Here is a 25,140-nt window from a genome sequence, read left to right on the forward strand (position 1 = left end):
GTAATTAATTTATAGGATTCAGTTAAGGTTTACTAATAAACTAAAACATATGTCTAAAAATACCATTTAAATAATTACTTAATTAAATACTTATTATTTAAGTACATTTAAATTAATATATAGCTTGATTTTATACCTTGCTACATCTGGTTTACACTTTGTGCAATGCAACTCTGTGTTAGCAAAAATGGTATTTGTATAGATCTGAGTTAGCAGAATTTCTTCTTTCAGTTACTATAGTAGTGTAGCCTGTAATATAGTTTTACTGTAATAGCTTAAAATGCATGCATATATCTTAAGGAAAACATTATTAATGTAACTAAAAATGCATGTAAATTTTAATCACAAATTCTATATATATATTAAGCAAACTTTATGTGCCTGCAGAGATAAATGATTCCTGTTTCTCTGAACAAAAATAATAATTTGTACCAGGGCCATATATATGCAAATACATGATGTTTACTGAGATAACTTATCCAGGCTTACCCAAATACATATATCAAAAAGTCATTTTGCAGCTGCATGAGCCAATTGCTAATTGTTTCCAGCCTTTTTAATTTTTTTTTCGATTTTTTTGCTCTACTAAGTTTTAAGCGGGTGATTATCGCAATCTGTTGTTGCTTTTCTCCTATTACTTTCAAACAGCAATATGCTTTCAGCAATTCAGTGTATGACTCTTTCTTTCCTACAGATGAGCTGAACATGGAAGTTTGGGAGTGATTACATGCTGCTTTGCACAGCTCTTTTGCTAAAACTGCAGTTAAGTCTACAGCAATGGCATTACACTGATAAGTATCACCTCAGACACACTGAAAGCAATTAATTATCCTTATGGCAAATTTTTCCATTATATAATTTATTCTAAAAAGAAAAAAATATATATTATTATATATAGATGCAGTTGATACACAAAATAAAAACTCTTGTATCATTAAATTTCCTGGGAGTATTCTGTCTAATAAATAAACATATGCATGTGTATGTGTAGCTGTTTAGCTACACGCAGATATTCACATGCATGTCTTTATTTATCAAAAATCTAAAACTTGTAAAGTTTCATTTTTATTGATGAGGTTTTATTAGCATGAATGTGTTGTATGTATGTAACGGTTTTATTTGTTTTACCTTACGTAAAATGTATGATTTTCATGAAATTAGCCCCAGCTGGAGAGCTCGGTGATCCCAGGAGAGTGTGCTGGAGCCGGCGGCTGGTTGCACCGTGGAGCGGTCGGCCCAGCTCAGGGCAATCCCTGGATACACACTGGTTTGCCTAAAGCAAAACACTTCTCCAAGCCCCTTGCTGCATCTGAACCAGTCTCCTCTGCTCTGGGATCCTGCAGTACCATTTGGTCCCCTACTTCTTTTTGTTTTTGTGCCCTTTACCTAACATTTCTCTTGAATATTCTGCATACTTGTTGAATTGTTTTTCAGTTTTTCATTGTATGCCCTGTAGTGTGAGAATAAGAAGAAATTATTAAAAAATAAGATTCTCTGAAAATTTAGGGGAGGAGATATTGTAACAAAGATATCTTGATAGATTTCTCCGTATAAAAGCTCTCTTTTGACATAAGTTAAAAAGACAAATTATTTCTCAGATACCACAGTAGCTATTTAACATTCGAACAGAAGAGATGTATGGATATAATGTAAAGTCATGGATTATGGCATAGGGTATCTGAATTTTTCACTAAAAAGTGTCGAAGGGACATTAATTTTGTCATATCTATTGCTATTTTTGTTTATTTTTTCTAATATTTTTAGAGAATGTTGTTTTGTTGTTGTTGTTTCTTTTTAGAAACAACTGTTTTGCTTTTAGAAATGTTGTTTTGCAACAACGACAAGAAACAGGAACGAATGCTGGACTTTCTGCACTGTCCCACGGCCCCGTGAGAAAAGATTAGTGTAAGCAGATTGCACAGAGCTCTGTGAATCTACTCAATTAAATGTAATTCTTATGGTCGTTCAACATTATAAGCCTATGTCATAATTTCTCTTCTATATCATAAATATAATCAAAGCAATACTGACAAGTTTGGTTTTTTTTTCCCTTTGTTATTTGCTGTGATAATCATGATAATCATACAGGGTTGTTCATTGACTGCAGTATTTCCACAATGTTTGCACCTGGCACACATGTAGCTTTATGGGTTCCTTCTTAAAAATAGTGTTGAAGAGCTAGGATAGCTGGTGAACTAAACCTTTTCTGTTTCAAGAATTTGGAATATTTACAATATAAGGAGAAGTAATAATTCATTGTTACTTTTCTGTATATTTTTGTTGTCTTCTTAAATCTTTGACTGTTATGAAAAAAACTTTTTTAGCATCTTTGACAGAGAGCTTTGACAGTGACTAGGCCTTAAAACCTTCCTGAAATCTTTTTTTTTTTTTTTTCTTTTTGTTCTCATCTGGCATTTCTGAAATATGCATATAGCTCTTTATGACTGGATTTGGAGTCTAGTAATAAAAAGAAGTCCATTACTTGCCTTCCAGTCTTGGGAAGTGCTGAGTACCCCGTGCACCAGTTGTTTCACTGCAAATTACTGCTACTTGACACACATAAAATGCTGCTCCAGAGACTCCTAGGATGGATACCCAAACTCAGGGATTGTGTTGAAAATTACTGACCTAATTATTTATCTGTGCTTGGTTTCTTCTGCATTATGCTAACTCAGAGATTCTTTGGGAGGTTTTTATTTCTTGCCTGACATAACAGGTGACCAATTCAAATACTGAGTTTTTTTTTTTTTTTTTTAGTTTTAAGTAAAACCGGAGAAAATAATTTTATTTGACAAAACACATTTCTTGATATAAGGTCCACTGAAAGGGAGACAAAAGACAGTGATTTGCTGAAACATTCCCAGTAGCAGGGGAAAAGGAAAGCTGAGCCAAGGAGAATTCCTGTTGTTGTTGGGTTTTTGGTTTGTTTTTGCAGTGTGTCTCTGTTGTGACCTACAATAACCCCCTCCTAGGGCTCGCTCCCAACCAGACTGCCAGCTGGACAGCAATGGAGTGACTGGTATCCTGTGCAGTGATGCAACAGGGAGAACTAGGATATTTAAATGAATTTTCATGTGCAACCTAACGCAGGATTTGGAAACAGATTTTGCAAATCAAGGTCTTTGTTCAGCGTAAGTGCTGTTTTGCAAAAGATTCTGTCCACTAGCTTTTTTACATTTTCTAGCTGTGTTCATCCCACAACATAGCAGAGCAAATTAGACTGATTTTAAGGCTACCCCTGGGCTTTGAGATTTGTCTTATATCATGGAAACACAAATCTGTGTGTAGTTTTATACTGTCTTGTGCTCCTTGTCTTATTTCCCAGTGCCCTGTTACAGCACAGGGTGAATTATTTTGTACTAAAAATATATTACATGTGAAAGGAAAATACCCATGAAGATCTAAGACTTTGGTGCATCTAATTTCTGTGCAAGAAACAACCAAACCATTTGGCATCGCCGCTGAGGCTCTTTACCACATAAATCTAGTGCTAGAGTTGGTGGTGGCCAGGGCTCAGCTGCTGACTCTGATTTCCTGTAGCGGGCAAGTTCCAGATCTGCTCTGTTGGCCCTTTTAAATAACAAAGCTCATAGTGTTTTCCTCTGGAATAGGAAAAAAAAGGGTGATTATCTGAATCATTTTCATGACCTGCTGATAAATTGTTTAGTACTTTAGGATAATACGATTAACAGAGCACTCTGTGTGTGTATATGTGCGTGTGTATGTGTTTATATATATAAATGTATATATATGTATATAAATCTGTATAAAGAATGTGTATTTGGGTATGATATTTAAAATCCATACAGTATTGAGTTTAGTATACCATACATAAAAATTCTGAGCAGATCTACAGCGTAAATTGTGCAGATTTATAGCAATTGGAGACTCTTCCCCATTTTAAAAGAGAAATGACAGACTAAATTTCCTGTTTAAAAAAACTGTTTACTAGAGACAGTGATGATAAAAGAGGTGAAGTTATGGTTAATACAGCATTTTATTCTTATAAATGCAATGTTCAAGTTTAAGTTAAAAGTAATTATAACAGGGGTAAAAAAAAAAAAAGAAGGCTTTATGATTAAGAAAAGAGGAAAAAGACATGCAAAAATCTGCAATCGAAAATCAGTTTTCAAGGACAGACTCTGGTTTTACCTGCTTTGTGGGGCTCTAGCGCATGTGTTCCCTCTCATTCCCTCAGCAGGACTCCTGTACAGTCTCTGTACACTCGGGGCACAGATTAAGAACAGACCATGCAAAAATTTTTTACTGCAGAGATCAGAGAGGAAATAGTTGCTTTCTTACAAGCTTTACTAAAACAGGCCATCAAGGAGCAAGGTCTAATCTAGAAGTATGACAAAGAATGTCAGTGATTCATGTGCTAGAAAGGATGTAGTCACCTTCCCGCCCAGGAGGAGTACACAAGAGGCTTATTTTCAGCTGAATTTCTGTCATCTCAGTAATGATCAGAATTTTTGCATTATCAAAAAAAAAACCCTCTCAGGTAAAATTTCAGAAAATAATATGAGAATGTGGTTATTCTTTTTCTTTCCCTTCTTTGAATGATTTTCTAGTCGGAGCTTTAAATAAAATCTATTTCGCTTTTTAGGTGCAAAATCTTTTAAGTTCTTTAAATTTCAAAGAATGTTTCCTGTGGCAACTGCCCCAAAGAGCACCACTTCTGAGAATGTTGCAGTTTTAAGGACAGACACAGAAAACAAGATGGGTTGGCAGATACTCGGGAAGTTGTTAAATTAAGAAGGTTTTTAAAATCTAGCAGAAAATAGCAACTGTGAATTTTTATGTCCTCAGCAGATTTATTTGTTGAGAAATAATTGCTCTTTTATTTGAAGCTAGATTTAAAGGTCAGGAAAAGTGCTTCCTTTCTAAATAGAATGTGAGCGCTTGAATGCTACCAAAGCTATAACCTACAGTTATCCAATTATACGTTTCATTGAGGGATTGGCTGGGATCCAGGTGCACTGGTCGGAATAAAAGACTCCCTGTCATTACTTAAGTCTGTGTGAAATAGTTCACTGCTTGTAGTTGAATCTGCTGTATCCTTTCATTTTTTCTTTTTTTTTTAAAGCAAACTGGAATGCTCACAGAGAAATGACAAAGTAATTGAACTTGATCTCGATTTGCAGGCAGGTAATCTGGATTTAGAACATTTTTTCCATCACTTTTTTTTTTAATCTTGTAGAAACACATCTGGAATACATCTGAATCTGGAGTAAAGACTAAGAAAGATCTTGCTGATGCTTTAGGAATCTTCTCTCTCCTATAAAATCTGAGCAATCCTTTCTAAGGTGAATTTATGCTGAAAATCAACCAATTACTAGTTTACAGACTTTGTTATAAAATTATAGTGATATCAATAGTCATGTGCATTATTGCCATTGAGATGCTGACCTTGCGACAGTTATTTCAGTCTTGATCTCAATAGGTTAGGTCTCTGTAGGCTAAGCTATACATGTTGAACATAGGTTTACTGGAATGAGAACTTAAGCAACTGTATTTACATGGGCTTTGAGAAGGACACAGTATCATAAGAAAACGTTGCACTTGTGATTCTCTCTCTGCAGTACCATTAAGCTGAAAGGCTAAATTATCCCCAAGGCTGGCCTAGCGCCCTTGACACCAGAAGCAGCATGTGGTAGGTGGTGTGTTAACGTGTCCCTCTGATGAGACTGCAGGGAGCTGGGAACAGGATACTTCCCATGGACTACATGTATGGAGTTAGCAGTTCTTGTAGAGTGTGGCTGCTTTCCATGTCCTTCCTGCTCAGTCAGGAAGTTTTCAGTTTGGGTAAGTGTGGGCTTTCCTTTCCTCATCTATAGCCCTTTCTTGTGTCCCACTGCAGTCTCCAAGGGACAGCACGTGGAGTTAACCTATCGGTTAACACAAGACAGATGGCTTGCCTTTATTACTCTAAGCCATGTATCATCGCCAATTCAGATGCTACGCTGATATATGCTGTGTAAATGGATATAATAAATTAGTGTGAAAGTTTGGCTTGGGCTCAAACAAGATCACTGGAATGGACTGCCAAGGGTATCTTCACCCACATCAATGGCAATTAGGAACTGCATATATTGCTGCCAAATCATGGGTAGCATTCTTCCTTTCTCTTGGGCAGATGCTGCTCTTTGATGGATTGCACCTGTGCTATTCTTTTTCATGTACCGAGACTTGTCTTTTTTAAACTTATGATTTTGTATGTATAAATACATGCATATATGTATGTACACATGCACATATGTTCATAGAACTGACTGGCATTTTGAATCCAGATTATTTAACACTTGCTGCAAATATGGTGGAGATAGATACCTCTTCAGGCAGGAGCTCTCTCTGCTTTTCACGGTTGTGCCCCGTGGTGGCCCTCGGAGGCAGAGTGTAGGAGGCAGCGCTGCAGAGGAGCTGGGGCAGCAGCCCTGCGTGGGGTGGAGAGGGTTACCCTGGCACTGCAGCCGCGCAGCAGCCTCTCCCCACGCCAGTGAAGTGAAGCAGCTCAGGAGCCTTTTGCTATTTTTCAACCTGTTCTCATTTGGATAATATAAGGTGTAGAGGATTGTCTTCAGAATATTAGGGACAGAAAAATAACAAAAAAAATCCTGCCAGAACAGGACTCGGCGTTCTCTTTGCAGTCAGTCACCCTCACAATAAACAAGGTATTTTTGCCCCGGTGATTGCAAGGCGAGGCAGAACCAGCCTCTGTTGTGGTTGATCTCTTGAAACGCTATGTACTCATTGCCTCTCAGCTGCTCTTAGAGCAGCTCTGATTCTCGTGGGTTCTGAGAAGTGATCCTTTAATCAGGGCTTGGATTCGGCCATCTCCAGAGGTCCCTTCCAACCTCAGCTATTCGGTGCTTCTGTAATTACCACAACAAAAAGAACAAAACCAAAGTCTCTTCTCTCCACTGTGCTGCAGGAACCCGAACTACTCTTTAGCCGGTCACCCTCCTGTCCCCCTTGCTCCAGACAGCTCCTCTTCAGCACCTCCCTGGGCCGCTGCGGCCTGCGGAGCCTGGAGCCTCCGGGTGCTCCTCACCCCAGCCCGGCCTGCATTGCTGGGTCCTGTGAAAGGGAGAGCTGAGGCACGGAAGGAACTGCTCTTTGTATGTGCAGGGGTTCCCTTTCCCCGAGGTTAGCATGGCCCATTCTTCCCCTTTTTTCTTTTAAAGGCAGAGCTTTCCTGTAATCAGCGGAGCAAGGCAGCCCCATTGTAATTTTCAGAACGTAGCAAGGCTCTGCAGATAGAGATCCGACTGAGCTTCCACTTTCTGTTCATGTGAGCCCTAGCTAAGTAAGACGACATACTTGCTGGCCCTTTCATGCAGCTAAAAGGGCTGCGAGCGTTGTGGTGTCATTTGTCGTTTCTCGTGAACAAGCCAAAAGGAGGCAGAATGGTTCTGCACTGAAAGATTGCTAGGTAGGAGCATCATTAGAAAAGGATGCTCTACACAAAGAAAATCTTTCTTTGAAGCTAAGTTGGCCTGATCATGCTCGTGGTCCAGGCATTCAGCAGCTCGGGCTGCTACCAGAGAAGTGATCAGAGCTGCATAATTGATGATTTGTGCTCTTACAAGCTCTTTCAACTCCCTGAGCTCCATCTTTGTGAAGCTGTAGAAGGCTTTAATATATGTAGCATACATGTGAATGTAAGTTTATAAATATATCTACCTTATTTTGATAATGAAGAGGGAGATCAAGCTGTATTTATAGAGCACCAAATACTCCAGAAAAAGAAAAATATAACTAAAATATAACTGTTATTTCAGTTCCTTGGCAGCTACGTCAAATGGGGCAGGTCAAAATGGGGAAATAAAATCAATTGTGTAAAGCTTCCTTAAATTTATACCAGTGTAGAATTTGCTTCAGGAGAAAGAGATAAAAAAATGAAGTATGTATTTCTGCAAGACTCCTTAACTTTGCTCCTGGCAGCAGATATGTAGCACTCTTCATGAGGCACCTGGCTTTGCTGAAGAGCTCAGGCCACAACTAAAGCCCTAAGTAAAGACTGAAGAACTAGTGACACTGCTCTTATTTTAGGCAGTGTGTTCCAGCAATTAATTTAGTGCCACATCATCAGCTTTGCAATTACTCTACCCATAGATATTGACAAGTAACTATGAAGGCCTGGCTGGGAATGATTAAAATTCCTCAAGTTCTTTTGCCCTGTGGCTTTATGAAGGGCAGGGAGGCTGCTTCTGCACTTACACGAAGCCTCAGTGATAACTTCAGCATCAAAGCCCTTGATGGTTCATGTTCCCTAGCTGCAGGAGGGGCAGTTAGACATGGGATGAAATCTCACTTTGACCCAGCCTTTTTCTAGTTCTAGGATAATCATTGTTTCTACAATCTTTATGTAGAGATATCATCTTTTGAAGGTTGGTTTGGTATGAATAACAGAGCTGTGTATTGTCATAGTTCCATGCAGCACTAATATGCTAAATAATGAATAAGACTAGATGAAGAAGCTATAAATATAAATGGCCAGGGTGGTTTATTGTTCCTGGTATGTAAGAAGCTTTATTGTACAACTTACATAGCTTTAAAATGGAAAATGGTTAAAAGTGTTTACAAAAAAAAGCATGTTCTTAGAAAATTTTCTAGCAAAAACATGGGGGGGGGAAGAGGGAAGCAAAAAAAATCTTCAGTTCAGTGTGCAAACATTTTATAAAAATAGAAATACTAACTCTACAGGTAGCACTTCATGATAAATTATTTAAATAGCATATCTACACCATTACATGATTAACTATAACAATGGCAACAAGAAAAAATAATTTATAAAAATACAAGCAATGGTATACAAGATGACAGAAAAAATATAACACAACATTATAAATTGTACTTGGCATTTTTTCCAATGCCATTCCTTACTGGGAACACACTTTTTTGCAAAGAATTTTTGACTATGTACAGCATTAACATTTTAGTACTACAGTAGCTTTAAAGTTTGTTAGACACTTGAACTCTGCTTGATCCTAAGGTTTTTCCTCAGTCACACAACAATGAGGTAATATTTGTATGTAAAACTTTCACTGTGTTCTTTTCCTTCTTAGAGGAAATATTCCTTTGGAGGAAATGTTGTAGGTATAAGGATGCTGCCCCTTGCATTGGGGAAACAGTCATCAGTTAATGTATGCCAAGGCCTCTCCCTCTTCTCTAAGGAGCTCCCAAGATCCTGGCTAGTGTGAAGAATTCCTTCTTAGTCACTGCACCTGGTTGGTTACAATGCAAGGCTGCAACAGGCACAGGGAGCCATGAAGAAGCACTGCAGACACTGCACAGCACGAGCTGCTAAGGACATAAAGGTGGCCAGCCCCGCTCTCTGCTGCCAGGCCTGAGGGGCAGGAGGTGCTGTGCTCCAGGGGGCCTTGAGGTTCAGGGCTGCCTGAGGAGCCTGCCAGGCCAGGGCCTGCCTTGCACAGAGAAAGGAAAAGCCATCACTGTGCTCAGACTGAGAAAAGCAAACATTCCCTTTGCCACCCTGCCCCTTCTCCTTGGGCATCAAATCCTGCAAGGGAAAATTGCTCTTTGTAACAAAGACATCACCACTATCTGGTCCAAACAAGATTTTTCTCAATTGAAAATAAAAACAACAAAAACAAAAAAAAATCCAGAAAACCCAAACACTCTAGTTTCCATATAGAGCAGAGTTAATAAATAATCTGTATTTACAATCTTAGTCATGAAGACTTGTAACAATGATTAGGTGGATAGTCTTGCCGCATTTTGTTTTAATCAATAATCCCTCACTTGTTATAACATCAAGGATAGATAAAAATAAATATTTCACAATTTAATTATTTTAACTACAGGCCCTTTCCCCTCCTCAAGAAATGAGGAGTTTATGGCATGTAGAAAAGGAATGTTTTTCCATTTATATTGTTTTTTGTGCCTTTTTAACCATTAAAAAAAAAAAAAAAGCAGATGCTGGTTCCCTGGAGGGCAGCATAGTGCTAGTTGAGATGCTGCTGCTCTGGCATCTTTAATGTTCTCTGCCAGATAGGGTAATGAAAATACATCTAAGCAGGCAAAGAGAATCTAATGGTAATTCCTAGTTCTCCCAACGCTGGTGTGATCCACTGTGCCAATTTTTATCTTAAGACTGATTTCCATGGTGGGAAGTGGGAAGAGGATACCTGTTTAGTCCTGTATCATAGAGCAGCTGATCTAGCTCACTGTCTCCCCAAGTTAAGGCCTGCATTTTCATCTGAAATATGTGGAAGGGAAAAAAAAAAAATCATTTCTCCAAGTTAAATAGATGTAAACCAAGGTAGCACAAACCCCATTAAAAAAAGTTACTCCCCTTCCTCCGTTAAAGAAGGAAGGTTAGAATTTACCCTCCCACCCTAAAAACTCTTCTCCCTACACAATGAAAGGTCTTTAGTTTAAGTAGTCCACAGCACATCCAAGGATGTTTTTTTTACAAAATGCTACTCCATGGGACCTCCAGTTAGCAAGGCAGTGACACCACACTGCGATGAACAGCAAAACAAATGTCTTTCCTCCCCGAAGTGTGCTTGTTCCATGAAGACATTTCTCATTTGCGAGAGACATTTGTTTCCTTCCATTCCAGCAGAGGTCAGACACCAAGTATGGTCTCACTTTCATTCTTTCAGAAGCTTTCTCTTGAGGCAGGTCATGTGTTTTGAGTCCACATTTATGCAGAAAGAAGAAAGGAAGGAATAATATAAATGGTCCCAGGACTTAAGGCTAAACGTTTCAGAAGGTGCAATACCAGCATTTTTAAATAGTCTCTGGATCCAGTAATCTTGGGATTATGGGTCTGTAGGAAGAAAAAGAAAGATAAATGTTTAAATGTTTCTACATTAAGCATTGATTTCTAGACCTAATCATGCTTAAAGCCATTTATTAAATATATTTTGGTAAAGGATACTGAAAGCACTTATGTACTTTGAGTTAAATTTTAGAATCTACTTATGTAACAGTTTCATAAAAAGTCACAATTTAAGGAAGACTAGGGCACTTGGCTCTATGGCGATAGACACATCACCTTAGGGCTGCTGCTGACATGTGTGCACTCTAATTTGCTCATTTAAGCAAATTAGTGCATTTACATATCAGATATGACTTTCTTGCTAAGAGGCAGTCTAAGATGAATGTGCAGAATTCTGACATCTGTGTTGATTTTTTTTTTTCCAGAAACAGTAATTCTCAGTTCAGAAAATATATCTTAAGTTAGATTCCCATTCCTCTGCTATTCCCAGGATAGAAATATGCTTAAGATTTTATATAGTTTAAGTGTTGAGTGTAACAAAAAGGTGTCCTGTTTATGTCTACAGAACTTGCTTAGAAGTCAAGCCATGAAATATCATGAACAAATTATTCCACAAAATGACATCTAGCTCTTCTTTTGATCTGTCCTTAGAGCAGCTTTCTCAAAGCTTTTTTTTTTTTTTTTTTTTTTTTAAAAAGTATAAGCTAAGGAATCAACTAAATTAAGTTACATCAATAAAATCTCCTTACCTCTGCATTCATATTTAAGATCTGAGAAGAACACCATTTCTTGAGAGAAGACAAATAATCCTAGCCGACCACCAGCATAGGTTTTATCATAGATTGGTCCCGAGTCTGCCATGATCTTTTTCCCTTCATACATTACAACCCTACAAAAAGACATTGTTAAGTTATTTTTGACAAACTTCGGTTAGGTTTGTCTTATAGAGTTCTAGATTACAAGTCTTTTAACTTTTGATTATTCTTTCAGAGAAAAGCATGGTGCTCACCTGATGTAGCCAGTCTTTGGTCTATGGCTAAGCCGCCATCTGTACGCTGTGAAGTCTTTCCAGCCTATGTGACGAGGGTCATGCCACAAAGTTCTCACCTACAAAAAAAAATAGTTAATCAATCATAGCTCTGAAATACTTAGGCATTTTGGGGGCATGAAAGTATCTTGATAATTGATTGTTTGAAGTAAGAGTTACACTATCAGTGGGCTCTGAAATGGGGTCTTTTGAAACTAGCTACCTTTGCTTTTAAATAAATGGGAACATACTTCAGCAATCCAGAACTGAGGCAGTCTTTTGTGCTGGATACCCTTTCTGCAGGGCATGTTCCCCATTAACTTTATATAAGATTTTGCACATTTGTGGATAATTATGAAGTTATTCCTTGTCTTTGCCAAGAACTCAGACTCAAGTGTCTGACTCATTGGAAGGACAGCCTGCCTTATCATGCAGAGAAGTAGTTTATCAAAGTGCCATTCTTACCTGCCCCGGAGTGTTTCCTGTGTGCCACAGAGCATTACGAAGATGTTCTCCTGGACCTGTGGTGGAATTCACTACTTTGATGGAGAGACCTGAGTAGCCCTGAGCTTTGGTTGGCGTAGAGTCCCAGTAGGACTGGGTGATCTGCTTCCACATGACAACATAGAAACGACTGCTGGATTGGTAGCCAAATACAAAGCCAGCATAATCATCATCTCTTTCTGTGTTGATGAAGAATGTGCCACTGAAGTCCACAGCATTGAATTCATCAAAACCTAAATGGGCATTAAAGGAGAAAGTCTGAGACCATGTTTTTTTGTGATGCTTAAAAAAACTTAGTAGTTTGTCAGTCCCTCCCCTCTGCCCTAACTAGTGGTACAATGCCTGCAAGATTTAAAACATTCATCTTACCCACTGCAAGTCCAGGATCACAATTGACTGTCTGAACCAGTTCTTTGCCCTGGTGACGAACCACCCAGTTGGGATCATTTTGGGATGTTCCCTTGGGGTCCAGGGGAATCATCTGGAATCGTCGGAAATCAGTCTCACTAATGTCCACATTTTCAGGGCAGATGTCATCAATGTCTGGCACACTATCTTGGTCAAAGTCATCTTTGCAAGCATCTCCACGTCCATCACCTGCAGGGTACAAGCAATTTTACTGTGACAAATTCCAAGAAATCAGGTACTGGCAATTGTTTGTTACTACAGTTACAGAAGTCTTACAACATGGGGTTGAAGTCTACACTGCAAAGCACCGACTGCCCAGGTACTTCTGGCAGACACACACAACCACTGCCAGATCAGGTACTGTGCAAGGGCCCTTTCTCTCCATCCTGAGAGTTCAGGCTGACTCAGCAATAAGATGGGTATGTGGTCATCAGGTTATTCCTTGCTTTTACTGGATATTGTAACCCTAGTACAGACAATCTTTGTTACTTTTAAGTAACTTCTCCAGCACAGGAGAGTACAAAGAAAACATAATAAGAGTTGGAGGAGACACTTGAAATTCAGTTACTACAGTACCAGCCATCTTACCATCAGAATCAGCTTGATCTGGGTTGGCAACCAGTCTGCAGTTATCCTTGTCATCAGGGATGCCATCATTGTCGTCATCATGGTCACAGGCATCGCCTTTTCCATCCTTGTCATGGTCAGCTTGATTAGCATTGGGCACATAGGGGCAGTTATCAAGGTTATTTTGATGACCGTCTTCATCTATGTCCTGGTTGTTGTCACATTCATCACCTATACGGTCAGAGTCTGAATCTTCCTATGAAGGGGGGAAATAAAGAATATTAAAAAAAAAAAAAAAACACAGAAAAAACACACTTTTGAAAAAGCTAACAGAAAAAGGAGTCTTTATAGCTAGAATTGGGATAAGAAGCCTATAAGACTATTACTGCATTAGTCTGTAAAGTCTGTAGCTGTTGACCACATTTTAGCTGGTCATTTGCTTAGTCTGTTTCTGAAATAAGATAAAAAAAAAAAAAGACATCCATTTATCTCAGAGGCTACCTCAAGGTTTAGTCTCCTAGTCTTGCCAACATGCTGATGACCATATTGATGCTGATGACATATGACAGTTCCAATAGCTACTATTTCTGCAGTTTGGAATTTAATCTCTGCCTCTACAGCTTGGTGAGGAGAAGCTGTTTGAAAGCCTTGGAGACTTAAATTAATATTTCAAAGTGTTAAGAGAAAAGCACTGCCTGTAAGTAATGGAGAAATAGAATGGATCTTTAGCCACTTTCTCCTGTCAGGGGAGAGATTAGCCAAGTAAATGACAACTGATTTAAACTTTAATAAAATTAATCTTTCAAGTATCACTGCTTATAGGCTAGATGACAGTACTAGCCAAGATGCCACTGATATGCAGCAGCTTTTCTAACCCTTCTAGTTGGAAGGGTTTTAGTTATGTCTCTGAAACTATTGATCTTCAAGCCCTGTACTTGACAGGAGAGCACACACTTTGTCCACTTCCACTTTAAAATGTTTTCAAACAAACTGCGTGGGAGCCTGGGTTTTCCTTCGACTTTAAGTAGGAGAACTTTGCAAGTGTCAGAATATCCCTTTGCCCTAGAAAAGTAAAGCAAGTTGTGCTTCACCACACTGGTAGATGAGTGATTTTTTTTGAAATGCAGCTGTTTTTGAAAAAAGACAAAGGTTAAAGTTCCTATAAACACAAGGTTTATAACCTAAAATGCAAGGTCATATTTAATGCTTGACCATGTTTGAGATACTTCTCAGGCATCATTAGGTATCTCTCCTCCTAGCAAATTTTAATATGTAGTATATCCTGCAAGTACTGGAATTATGTTTAAGGGGCATTTGGCCATTTCTTCTGTTCCAGAAAGACTGGAACTGAACTCCAAGGTGGCCAGCTTCTCCAATCCTTCTCTCATTCACATAAGCTTTGATTGCCAACAGATTTTCTGTATAGTAGCAGCCTGATAAAAATATATCCTGGCAGTGAATTGGATACTGAAGGGGCAGTTCTTATCCATCTAAGTTTCATGCAGTGCTCCCAGAAATTTCAGATCTATAGTATGAGAATCACTGTTTCTGACACCTAAGACATGTTTAGGAGATGGTTATATGCAGTAGTCTCACAGACCTTAACTAGAAGAGTTCTAGTCTTCTCAGAAAATACCGAGTAGCTGTTTGAACTGTGAGTACACACTATCATCTGATAAAGGCACCACTTGGCTAGTCAATAAGAATGATAAGTTACAGCTTAAATCTGTCTTGGTGTGTATGTTCTATGTTCTTATGTTAACATATGTTCTAAACATATGACCTAACATACACCCAAGATATCCCATTTCTTTCATTCAAATCCACCATTTGGGTAGTGCAAGTCCCCTACCTGGTCAGGATTGTGTTCTAGTGGACAGTTGTCACACTGATCTCCAACTCCATCCAAGTCTGTATCCCTCTGGTCTACATTGTAGACATACTGGCAGTTGTCCATTTCATTAAGAACACCTGCAAAGTTAAGGAGAGCTTATGAATGCAAGCCCCAAAGTCTAAATGGCACAAAGAAGGGCTGTTGAAAGCTGTGACATTTGGCCATAAACACATGAACACAGCAAGACCCTTGTACAGCCCTGACACACTAATAGCTGACCCAGCCCCCTCTTTCTGTTCCCACTGCGTGTGAAAATAGGTCTAAAATTAGCCATCTCCAAAGGGCTTTATTGTAAGGCAACTTTCCATTAGCTGTGTTACTTTCATAGCCATTATGTCCTGAAAGCAGAGGCGAGTTTGTGTTTAACCTCTTACCAGAATTTCATACCCAGAGGTACCACATAAGACAATATTTGATCAATTTGTGATTAGAGGCAGTTTAAAGGTGTGATCAGAGGACACGCACCATCTCCATCAATATCCACTGCACAGGCATCTCCTTCTCCGTTGTTGTCAGTGTCGATCTGGTCAGGGTTGTGATTGTAGGGGCAGTTATCACAGCGGTCACCAACATCATCCCTATCATAGTCATACTGCTGTGGGTTGTAGATGAATGGACAGTTGTCCTGAAAGAGAAAGAAAAACTTTAGAAAGATCCAAAACAAGCCTTTAACAAAGGCCTATTCTGCTTAAGCTGCTACATTAAAGGAGGAACAGGAGGCAGAAACAGTTAAAACTGAAATGCTTTTATCTCAAAACACTTCTTTGCTTGCCTGAGTTTAAGGACTTAAAAAATTAATTTCCAAAGTTCAACCAGCTGCAGGAGGTTTTTACCTGCATAGCTATGCATATGTGAAGGTTTCAAGGATAGCTGTCAAGGCCAGCAGCTTTCTATGCTCTTTTCTAGAAGAAGGTCAGACAGACTAGACCCTGGCTCTAGGGAGGAGATGGGAGAGCTATATTCACAAAGGCTGTTTCTTGTGTTGTCTTACCCGGTCATCAGGAATACTATCATTATCATCATCATTGTCACAGGCATCACCAATCCCATCCTTATCATAGTCTTCCTGCCCAGAGTTTGGCAGATTGGGGCAGTTGTCCTAGAAAGAAGTACATAGCTGTGTTTACTGCTAGCATGAATTACAGTAGAGTTTTAGCAGGCAAGGTATAATCACTAGGTGCAATCATCATATGTTAATAATCAGTATTATTTTGCTATAACTACTGGTTTTAACCTCATAATAGTATGACTAATTAAGTCTAGAATCCTTAGTTCAAATCACTTCTAAAGCCAGGAGCATACACTTTCTTCCCATGAAAGCAATTCTGTCAGAAGAGTTGATACAAGTATAGCTTCAACTACATCTCTAAAACATTTAGAATAAATATTTATAATTTTAAGCTTTTTTCCATATTCCAGAAATGTCTAAGGCAACACCAAGATACTCCTACCATGACAGTGTACTCCCACACAGAGGAGCATTTTCCTTGTCATATCTGTACAGAGGAAAATTTAATAGCTCTAATCAGAGAACAGCTTGCTTTACAGCTCAAGCCTAAAGTATTTTGTATGTTCCTCAGATAGGCAAGCTGTTAGAACAGTGGACAGGGAAGCAGCAGAAACTTACTTTTTTACAGTGGTAAGTGGCATTGGCAACACAGACAAGATTTTCATTTGGCCATCCATCCAAGTCAGTATCTTCCCCACATATGATGCCATTGCCAGCATAGCCAGGTTTACATTCACAGCGATACATAGGGTCACTGAAGTGGCCAAGATAATTGCATTTGGCATTCTTGTTGCAGTCATGTGTTCCATCTGTGCAGGGATTGCGTGGCTTGCAAACCTGGAGACGATATAAGCAAATCTACTTGAAGCATCTTTTTAATCCCTCATTTTCCCCCCGCAGAGGTATCAATGAAGAATACATGGCTATTTTGATTTTCCTTCAATCAGAAGAAAAAAATTCTCATCCTTTCCTTTCCCTCCACTCTGCAACTCCAATAGTAGTCTCAGCACCAATTACTAGTAACCAATTATTATTTCTCTTGCTCAAATCTCTTATTTTCAAATGAAACCAAGCACTTAAGGACCTGCTTATTCCCCTAAAATTAGTTATAACCTCTGAAGCTTCCTATGGCCTAGGAAAAGAATTTTAAAACTCATTTTGAACTCCAACTGATTCTGAATCAGAGGATGGTGTTTTATCAAATAAAATACAGTTTTATCAAGTCTTGTTTCTCTCTTCCTCAAAATGCTTAGGCTTTGTTGTCCAGAAGTTGCATGAGAATTTGTAATGCAGAAGAGATCTCAAGTTGACCATACCTGCTTGTTAGCCATGGCATCCTCAACGCTGCGGCCAAACGGCTGTGTCCCAGTGAAACGCGGAGGACAAGGCAGGCAGTTGTACCCAGGTTCAGTGTTCTCACACCTGTGCACTCCATTGAAGACAAAGCAGGCATCAGGAACCTCTTTGCACTGAAATGAGGGATTGTGAGAAAGCACATTAAATTTTAAAGCACTGAGATTTTTCTCCCTTCCCACTCTCTTCTGTTCCGTTTCAAGTGTCAAACTATCCCTCTTACCTCATCAATATCCTGGCAGTGGACACCATCACCATGGTAGCCAGCTGGACAGGCTCCACACTTCCAGGAGCCATCAGGGGAGCTGGTACATGTTGTTCCCGCAAAGCAAGGATTAGACAGACACCCATCTGAAACAGAAATCAGGTAGTGTTAAGATGAGGAACACTTACCAAACCGCTGCACTACTGAGTACTTTGCAGTATGCCACTTGAAAATTAAGACTTGTGTTTGGGGGACTTTAGCCATAATTAGTGCTTTCAAGATGGACCACCATCTTCAGATGCTTGCAGGAAAAGGTATACTCACCAACTGGGCAGTCCTGTTTGTTGCAGACCTGGGTCCCTTTGGCTTCACCTACACAAGTCTTCCCCCCATACTGAGGTTCTGGGTTATTGCAGAGACGACTGCGCTTTTGAAGTCCTCCACCACATGTGACAGTGCAGACATCCCATGGAGACCATGGCCCCCAGTTGCCATTAACTGAGAGAGGCAGAAATTAGGAGACAAGTTCAGATTTAAATTCAGCTGTATTACTAGTAAGCTCACTGACTATTGCTTTTAGAGTGAGAACAGTTCAGGTATTGTTCAGACAAACAACAGTTCTAATGGACTCCATGCAAGGGTCAGATCATAACTGCAACAGAAAATAGTTTGTCTGAAACCTCTTAAAGAGAGGACTACTAGGAACAGATAGCAACTGCCTATTCAAAAGTGTCACTATTTAAGCTGATGAACAGTAGTTGGTATCTGGACATACTTACTTGGGCAAGGATCTTTCTGGCAGGATTTGGTTTCTCTTGCTTCACCCTCACAAGGTTTCCCATTCAGCTGTGGTACTGGAGAGTTGCAGAGACGAATTCTAGTGATCATGCCCGTGCCACAAGTGACAGAACATGATGACCATGGTGACCAGTGGCTCCAGCCACCGTCCTGTTTAACTGCAGGATGGAGAGATCTGTTAATAACAGTTTTTCAAGAACAGGCTTTAGTTGCACAGCTCCTAGAACATAGCCAGTACAAAAGCTGTACCAAAGACTCAGTATGTTGGAGGCTACAGCATCACACACCACCTAGTTGTTTTTTCATTGAAGAAACCCCACACCTACATTTCCCTGACGTCTTGATTTGGGAGCAGTGTCTCAACATGCTTGTGTACTGCATGAACTACCCAGTCCCTTTTACCTGAATAAAAAAGGTCTGCAGAGCTAGAAGCCAATACTCCCTCTCTGAGGGAGGGCAGCTTAGCAGGATAATCTCTGCTGTTAAGTATTAAGCCAATAAAAGTACCCTGTGTTTTATTACCAGCGTGAGCAGATTAAGTACTTACACCTCTTATCACACTCCTGAAGGTGGCAAGTTCGTGTTTGCACAGAAGACCCTTCACAGCGGTTATTGAGGCTGTCACAGGAGCGTCCTCGCTGCTGAATCCCATTCCCACAGGTCACAGAACATGATGTCCATTCAGACCAAGGCGACCATCCATCATCAGCATAGTCGCTAGCTGTAAAGGTGTGCAGGTCTGTTACAGCCTAGGTAAGGCTGCAGGGATATTCTACATAGTCTTTTCCCCCACTCCTCTTCAAAATGGACAAAATACTTCTCAAACTACAGGCCTCTTTCTTACAAGACAAATGCCATGAACTAAAACATATCAGTGCCCACACACATCACCTATGTGTTTCGGGCTCAGATAGGAACCGAGTATTTTCTTCTGTCAACCTCCAGCTTACTTTAAGACACAAGGATACCCAATCAGTATACAAGAGCCTGTCCTGCATTCAGATCCAGAAGGAACAGTTGTAAATTATGCCAAAACAAGAAGTACTCTTACACCTTTCTATACTAGTTTGTTCTAGAGACTACTGAAAGGCATTCACTAGTAAATACAACATATTAGAGCTGTCTAATATACCTCAATAGCATCTCCTGCCTATGTACTTGATAGGCTAATTCTTGTATTTCAGAGCTCCTTTTGAATTTTGTCTTAATGACTCTGATCCCAAGAGCCCCCAAACCCTTACTTTCTCTCAGAAATGCAGTAAGATCTAAAACTTGACAGCAGTATTGTAATTTTCAGAATGACAATGGTCACTCTGTAGAGCAGTGGCAGTTCAAGGTAAATATAGCAGTTGGCATGCCATAGGCTTTTTAAGTGAAGGATATTTGAGTTTCAAATTGCAAAATGGCATCAGGCTAATTTACCTCTACCAGTGGTGTAAGACTATACCTAGTTGTGGTGCATTTTACAATAATGTCTATCTAGAGCCAATTGCTGCAGAAGTGTGAGGTGGTTTAAAGTACTTACGCCAGCATCGAGGGCAGCACTCTCCATCAGGAACGGTGGCATTGGAGCAAGGCATTAGAGGGCATGAGATTTTCTGACATATAGTGGCAGAGTTCTGCAAAGAATTTTGAGAATCTACATAAGCAAATGGAATATAAAACAATCTGTAGAGCCTGAACTTGGATGTAAAAAAGATCAAATGATAAAAAATATTCTAGCACTTAAGAAAAAGACAACAGCATGTTTAGAGTACAAGCACAAGAGCTGATACAATGCAAGAGTCATGCCAGTTTTAGCTAAGCATTGACCCATCCCTGTATTTTCTTCTCCCATATTCCTTAATTACTTTCTATTAAGAGTTATTTTGGTTTAGCAGAAGTTAAACACGGGTAGCTAGCAGATACTATTCAGCAAGGTTCAGTGAGGATAGAAGGTGGAGCCAAGGTATTTCAGAGAAGCAAGCTGATAACAGCTGGTTCTGGTGCTACCTTTGATTTACATAAAGAGCACAGGCACTCTCCAAATCGTGGAATTAGATGTCCTTCTGACCTTTAATCAGAAGGATGCCCTGCATAATCTTTCTAAAATGTTGCCACCATAAGAAAGCTGTATTCGTACCAGAATCCAGCAGGATGAAATACAAGCAGAGTATCTCTTGGTTTTATAATATGTCTATTTCTATGTAGGACTCACTTTCAGACAAAGAATGTCATTAAGGAAATCTCAGCTCATGAATTTATATACAGAGGATTTATGAATGTGAGAACTCTTACCTGGCAAGTACATTCAGTGCAGCTGTCAATAGTCCACTCTTCTTTATTTTTGTGCAAAACCCCATTGTGAATGCATACTCCAGGAGTGATCTGGACCACTTTAGCAATCAGTTCATTTTCCTCAGTCTTCAGAGGTGGAAAGAAGTGGAGAGAAGATATTTAGAGCTCAGTAAAGAAAACAACTTTTCCACAAGACTGATCAACCAGACCACAGTAAAGTCACTATTGTTCATCCAGGCCCATACCAAAAAAACAACGAGAATTCACTCAATAAGTGCCAGTTGATGGAAGGTAACATATTTAATGAGCACTCACCACTTTGCGCACTCTGTCTTGAAGTGTGGTAACCATGGACCGTAGCCCTTGCAGTTCCACAAACATGTTTGTTAGCTCATCACAGGAAAAGCCACAGACTGCTTGGAGATCCTTCGTTTTATGGCCGATGTAATTGGTGCGGATAGCTGGGCTGGAACCATTGATGGGGTTGTCCAACGTAATGATCGCGCTCGTGGCTAAGAGACAACAATACACACATAGGGTAAGTGCCAAGGTAAAAGTGCAAGGTAAATTTTCCCCATGCTCCTTTATCATTCCCTAGTAACACCTGCTACACAGCTGTTACCAGATTCATTAGGGAGCCTGCAGAAAAATACTCCAATTTCTTATGCAGTGTGCATTTGTACGTCAGCATACTTCTGAGTTCTGTCTCAACTTGTCTTCCTAACATACTGAGGAATTTCTTTTTAATAGGTCACTGGATTCAGAAAAACTTCAGACTTACCGCTGGAGCAGCCCTTGTTCCTCAGGATGGTTTCCAGAGTTGTTCCAAACACAAACCGCACGTTCTGCAGCAGTCCCTGTGGGCAGAGAATGAATTGCAGCTACTTGCAGCAACAGCAAGGGAAGAAGTGTAACTTGCATGGAAAGGGTTTGTAGACACAGTTTTGCATAAGGTCATTAAGAGTAATTTCACATCGGACAAACTGCAAAGTGAAGCATTTTCCTCAATGAGTACAAGCCCTGCTTCCTAGTATTCTCATCCTTGACCACAAGGACCTGGCAACCCCACAGAAAGGAAGGAAAAAAACCCATTATTTCAGAAGCCTGAGTAATAAGCTGAGTATTGAAACTACAGCAACTTTCAGAAGCTTCATGTTCTGGTTATTGCTATAGTAAGTTCTAACCCTGCAAACCTGTGCTTCACATCAAACCACATTAAAATGTAGTGGACATGGTGGATATCAAATGTACTAAAACTTGTGGTGGGGCCCCCTTCACTGTACTAGCTCTAGCTCTGCAGATGTTTGGGCTGGCTGAGTAGCTGATGCACCTTCAAGGTAGAAAACTGAGAATACCAGCCAAAAAAGTCTCACCTGGAAGTTATCGTTGACTCCTCCTTTGGCAATACGGAGCCTGGCACTGCTAGCCAGATCCCTAGTGAAGATGTTCTGGATGGGGATGTCCAGTTCTGCATTTTCCATCTTCTCACAGCCCACATAGAGCTGAGCCCGATCCTCCTGCACAAACAGGGTGATATTCTTCCAGTGTCCTGTAGCCAGCAAGGCATCCTCTACTGACACTATATGTTGCTTGCCACCCTCAGCAGTAAGGCTCAGGTCCAGGGTGCCTGCCTTGCCGTTGGATACTAGACTGAAGACGTGGCCAGAGCCATCTTTCTGTTCCACGGCCAGCAGCGTGCCCCTACTCTTCTTGGCTTGCCGGAGATTGGCCAGAAGGATGAAGCCCTTCTCAGCATGGATGGCGTCTAGCAAGTCTTGGAACTTGTCGTCAGGGACGGCCGGGATGCGGCTGGCATCTTCAATACGGTAAGCAGGGCTGGAAGACTCTGGTCCCTTCACCAGGTGCACCCCAGGCGCCCGGCGCCCAGCTCCCTTGCGAATAAAGCCGATGAGCTCAAAGAGATCGAACACGCTGTTATCATCTCCCCTCGACTCTGCAGAGAGATCAGAGCAAACAGTGAGAGAGGTCAGACCGTGAGCAAGGGACAGGAAGAAACTGAGCTAAGCAGCTATCTTCTGGAGCTACTTGAGTTCCCTCTAATGTGAGGGACAGAGCCTGGTGTTAAGCGCACGGCCAGAAGCTGTGACAGTACTGAAGCCCCCAGGAGCTGCTTTCTTGCAAAGGAGCCAGCAGTCACAGGAGAGCCGGCTCCTGCAGCTGCACAACAGCCCCAGCAGTTCTGGCACCTCAGCAGCCAGGTGTGGGGTGGCCCTCATAAGGGGATACAAAGAAGAGCACTTGCTTAGGCAGGCAGGATAAGAGCAAACGGGGTGCCAAGGACAGCAGCCTCCTGTCCCATTCCTCTTCCTGCCAGTTCCTACACTAGATTCCTCTTCCCTGCCTGCCCTGGAGAGGTGTGGACTCTGCAGTCCTGCAGTCGCTATGCTTTTCTTTAGAAGAGTCTATAAATTCCGTGCCAGACGGTTCCCATCCATAACCCATAGCTAGCGCTTAGGTCAAAACACTTCTGATCACCGAATGCCAGGGCAGTTTCACCCACGGCGCCCGGACCCCCCTTCCCTTCCCCTCGCGAACACGCGCAGCGGCGAGGCCGCCCTTACCTGCGGCGCGCTTGGCCTCCGCGCCGCCCAGCACGAGCAGGAGGAAGAGCAGCGCCGGCCCCATGGCCCAGAGCTGCCTCTGCGCCAGCCTGCGGACGGGCACGAGCGGAGAAGCCACCGGTCCGCTGCCTCTGCGACAGCCTGCGGGCGGGCACGAGGGGAGAAGTCACGGAGCTGCCGCGGGCGGAGAGGGAGCCGCGGCGCCGGGACAGGTGGCGCCGGCGGTGCGAGGCGCCGGCCGCTTCAGCACTTACCTCGGGGGAGAGCGGGACGGCGCGGAGCACCCGGTACCCCGCGTAACGGCTCTCACTGCCGGGCCCGCTCGGCGCCGCTTGCTGCTCGCGCCCTCGCGCTGCTCTGGGGGCGCCGGGCGCCGCGCGCGCCTTTAAAGGGGCCGCCCGCATTCCTGGGCGCGCGGCGGCCCAATCAGCGGCCGCGGGGCAGGAAGCGGGGGGCGGCGGCCGGGCCGGGCCGCGCCGCGGCGGGCAGCGTTCCGCGGGGGGGGGAACCGCGGGCCCGGCCGCCGCCGCCGCCACCGGGGGGCGCCCCGCGCGCTGCGCCGGCCGCCGCCGCCGGACGCGCCTCGCCTTTTATAGGCAGCGCCGCGGCGCCCGTGTCTCGGGTCCCCGGTGCCCCCGGTAACGCGGCCATCCGTCAGGCGCCTCAGCTGGGACCCCCCCCCCCCGCCGCCGTCACCTCTGTGCCGCGTGCCAAGGGAGCTTTCCCCGGTGCGAGGGGCAGGTTCCCCGCGTGCTGCTGGCCGAGAGCGACCCAAGTGCGTCACGTTGTTTTGAAGACATCGAATTCCAAAAATGGTTAATTCCTCCGCATTCCCCAGGCTTTTTGTGCTTGGCGGAAAAGCGGAGCGTCAGCGCGAGGCCTCGAGCCCCGTGGGCCGCGCGCGTGCGGCAGCAGCGGCCACGAGGGTAGCGCGGCCCCGCTGTGGGGCACGCGGCTGGTGCCGGCTCCCGTGCGAGGCGGCAGTGCCGCTCGTTATCCCGGGAAACGCCGCGGGAAATCCCTGCCTGCGTGAACGGGACCGCCACACCACTGCGTGTGTTAGGTAAAGCGAAGGGAATTGTCAGCCTTTTGGATTTAAGGGAGCGCGCGTGCCATCTGAGAAAGGCCCTTTTATTGTGTGCATGCGGGAAGGAACTCCGATCCCTCAAGATTACAAGCTGAGAGAGAGGGATGGGGAGAGCCCTGCCAGGAAAAAAAAAAAAAAAAAAGAGCAAGAAAGCGAGACCGACTCATCCTACCTGGACACAGTTAATTGATAGGTAGCTGTACGTTCCTCATACGCAGCCCACAGAACCCTTTTTACACTCATTACTTTCTCTGATAATTGTGTCACGGGGACAAGTCAAAGGGACATTTATATATAAGCCCAGAATGTGACTATCAAGCCTTTCTTCACATGGAAATAGGCACAGGAGAGATTTGCAGGGCCGTGAGAGAACTTCAGACGGGTCTTTGCATTGCAGGAGGAAGCTGGGGCAGGCAGCCAGGAACTGTCCACTGAAAAAATAAAAGTAATGCCCAGTCCTTACCTCTTATTTCGTCCAGAGGTGTGTGAATGAATCCACAGTCTGATGTCACATTGTGGTGAAAGGAGGACCCTCTTACTGAGAAACCCCTGCAACCTCACTGAACTGTCATTCTGAAAATGGGCTACGTGGTACGCCCGTGTAATCCATTGGAGCCCAAACAGAAACCCTCACACTTCCTCAGAATTAAAACAAACAAATAAATACTGTAATTTGGAC

At 42.2% G+C, this 25,140-nt stretch overlaps 2 protein-coding genes across 3 annotated transcripts in view; one reads left to right on the forward strand and one right to left on the reverse strand.

Moving 5' to 3' along the window:
- FSIP1 (fibrous sheath interacting protein 1) overlaps positions 1-3,016 on the forward strand; it is a 54,663-nt gene extending 51,647 nt beyond the window's left edge. Inside the window, exon 12 of the mRNA XM_088536585.1 lies at positions 2,936-3,016. Coding sequence (XP_088392711.1) covers positions 2,936-3,016 — 81 coding nt within the window. The remainder of the gene's footprint in view (positions 1-2,935) is intronic.
- Positions 3,017-10,380: 7,364 nt separating this feature from the next.
- Positions 10,381-23,458, reverse strand: THBS1 (thrombospondin 1). 2 transcript variants are annotated; one of them, XM_088536582.1, is made up of 21 exons: positions 23,375-23,458; positions 22,166-22,746; positions 21,574-21,649; positions 21,108-21,304; positions 20,793-20,918; positions 20,041-20,134; positions 19,063-19,236; positions 18,497-18,673; positions 18,042-18,215; positions 17,736-17,863; positions 17,476-17,628; positions 16,778-16,996; positions 16,142-16,249; positions 15,616-15,775; positions 15,109-15,227; positions 13,278-13,512; positions 12,651-12,878; positions 12,243-12,514; positions 11,760-11,857; positions 11,500-11,639; positions 10,381-10,798 (listed from the first exon to the last, which is right to left on the reverse strand). In XM_088536582.1, exons 1-21 carry the CDS (start codon positions 23,436-23,438, stop codon positions 10,791-10,793), a joined length of 3,531 nt encoding a protein of 1,176 aa, XP_088392708.1. In that variant the 5' UTR covers positions 23,439-23,458; the 3' UTR covers positions 10,381-10,790. The 2 variants fall into 2 exon arrangements, with proteins under 2 accessions (XP_088392708.1, XP_088392707.1); XM_088536581.1 differs by lacking the exon at positions 10,381-10,798 and having other exon boundaries at positions 11,477-11,639.
- Positions 23,459-25,140: the final 1,682 nt, after the last annotated feature.

Source organism: Tinamus guttatus, unplaced genomic scaffold, assembly GCF_059628265.1.
Source record: "Tinamus guttatus ecotype Peru unplaced genomic scaffold, ASM5962826v1 Tinamus_guttatus_pri_ptg000676l, whole genome shotgun sequence".
NCBI lineage: Eukaryota > Metazoa > Chordata > Aves > Tinamiformes > Tinamidae > Tinamus > Tinamus guttatus.

Excerpts from the sequence above, each read along its gene's own strand:
- THBS1 (XM_088536581.1), bottom strand. The coding sequence starts at position 23,438 with ATGGGGCCGGCGCTGCTCTTCCTCCTGCTCGTGCTGGGCGGCGCGGAG. Across the intron at positions 18,674-19,062 it reads TCAGGAGTGTGATAAGAGGT|TTAAACAGGACGGTGGCTGG; the intron begins GTAAGTACTTAA and ends TCCATCCTGCAG. Across the intron at positions 17,864-18,041 it reads CAAACAGGACTGCCCAGTTG|ATGGGTGTCTGTCTAATCCT; the intron begins GTGAGTATACCT and ends TTTCTGTTTCAG.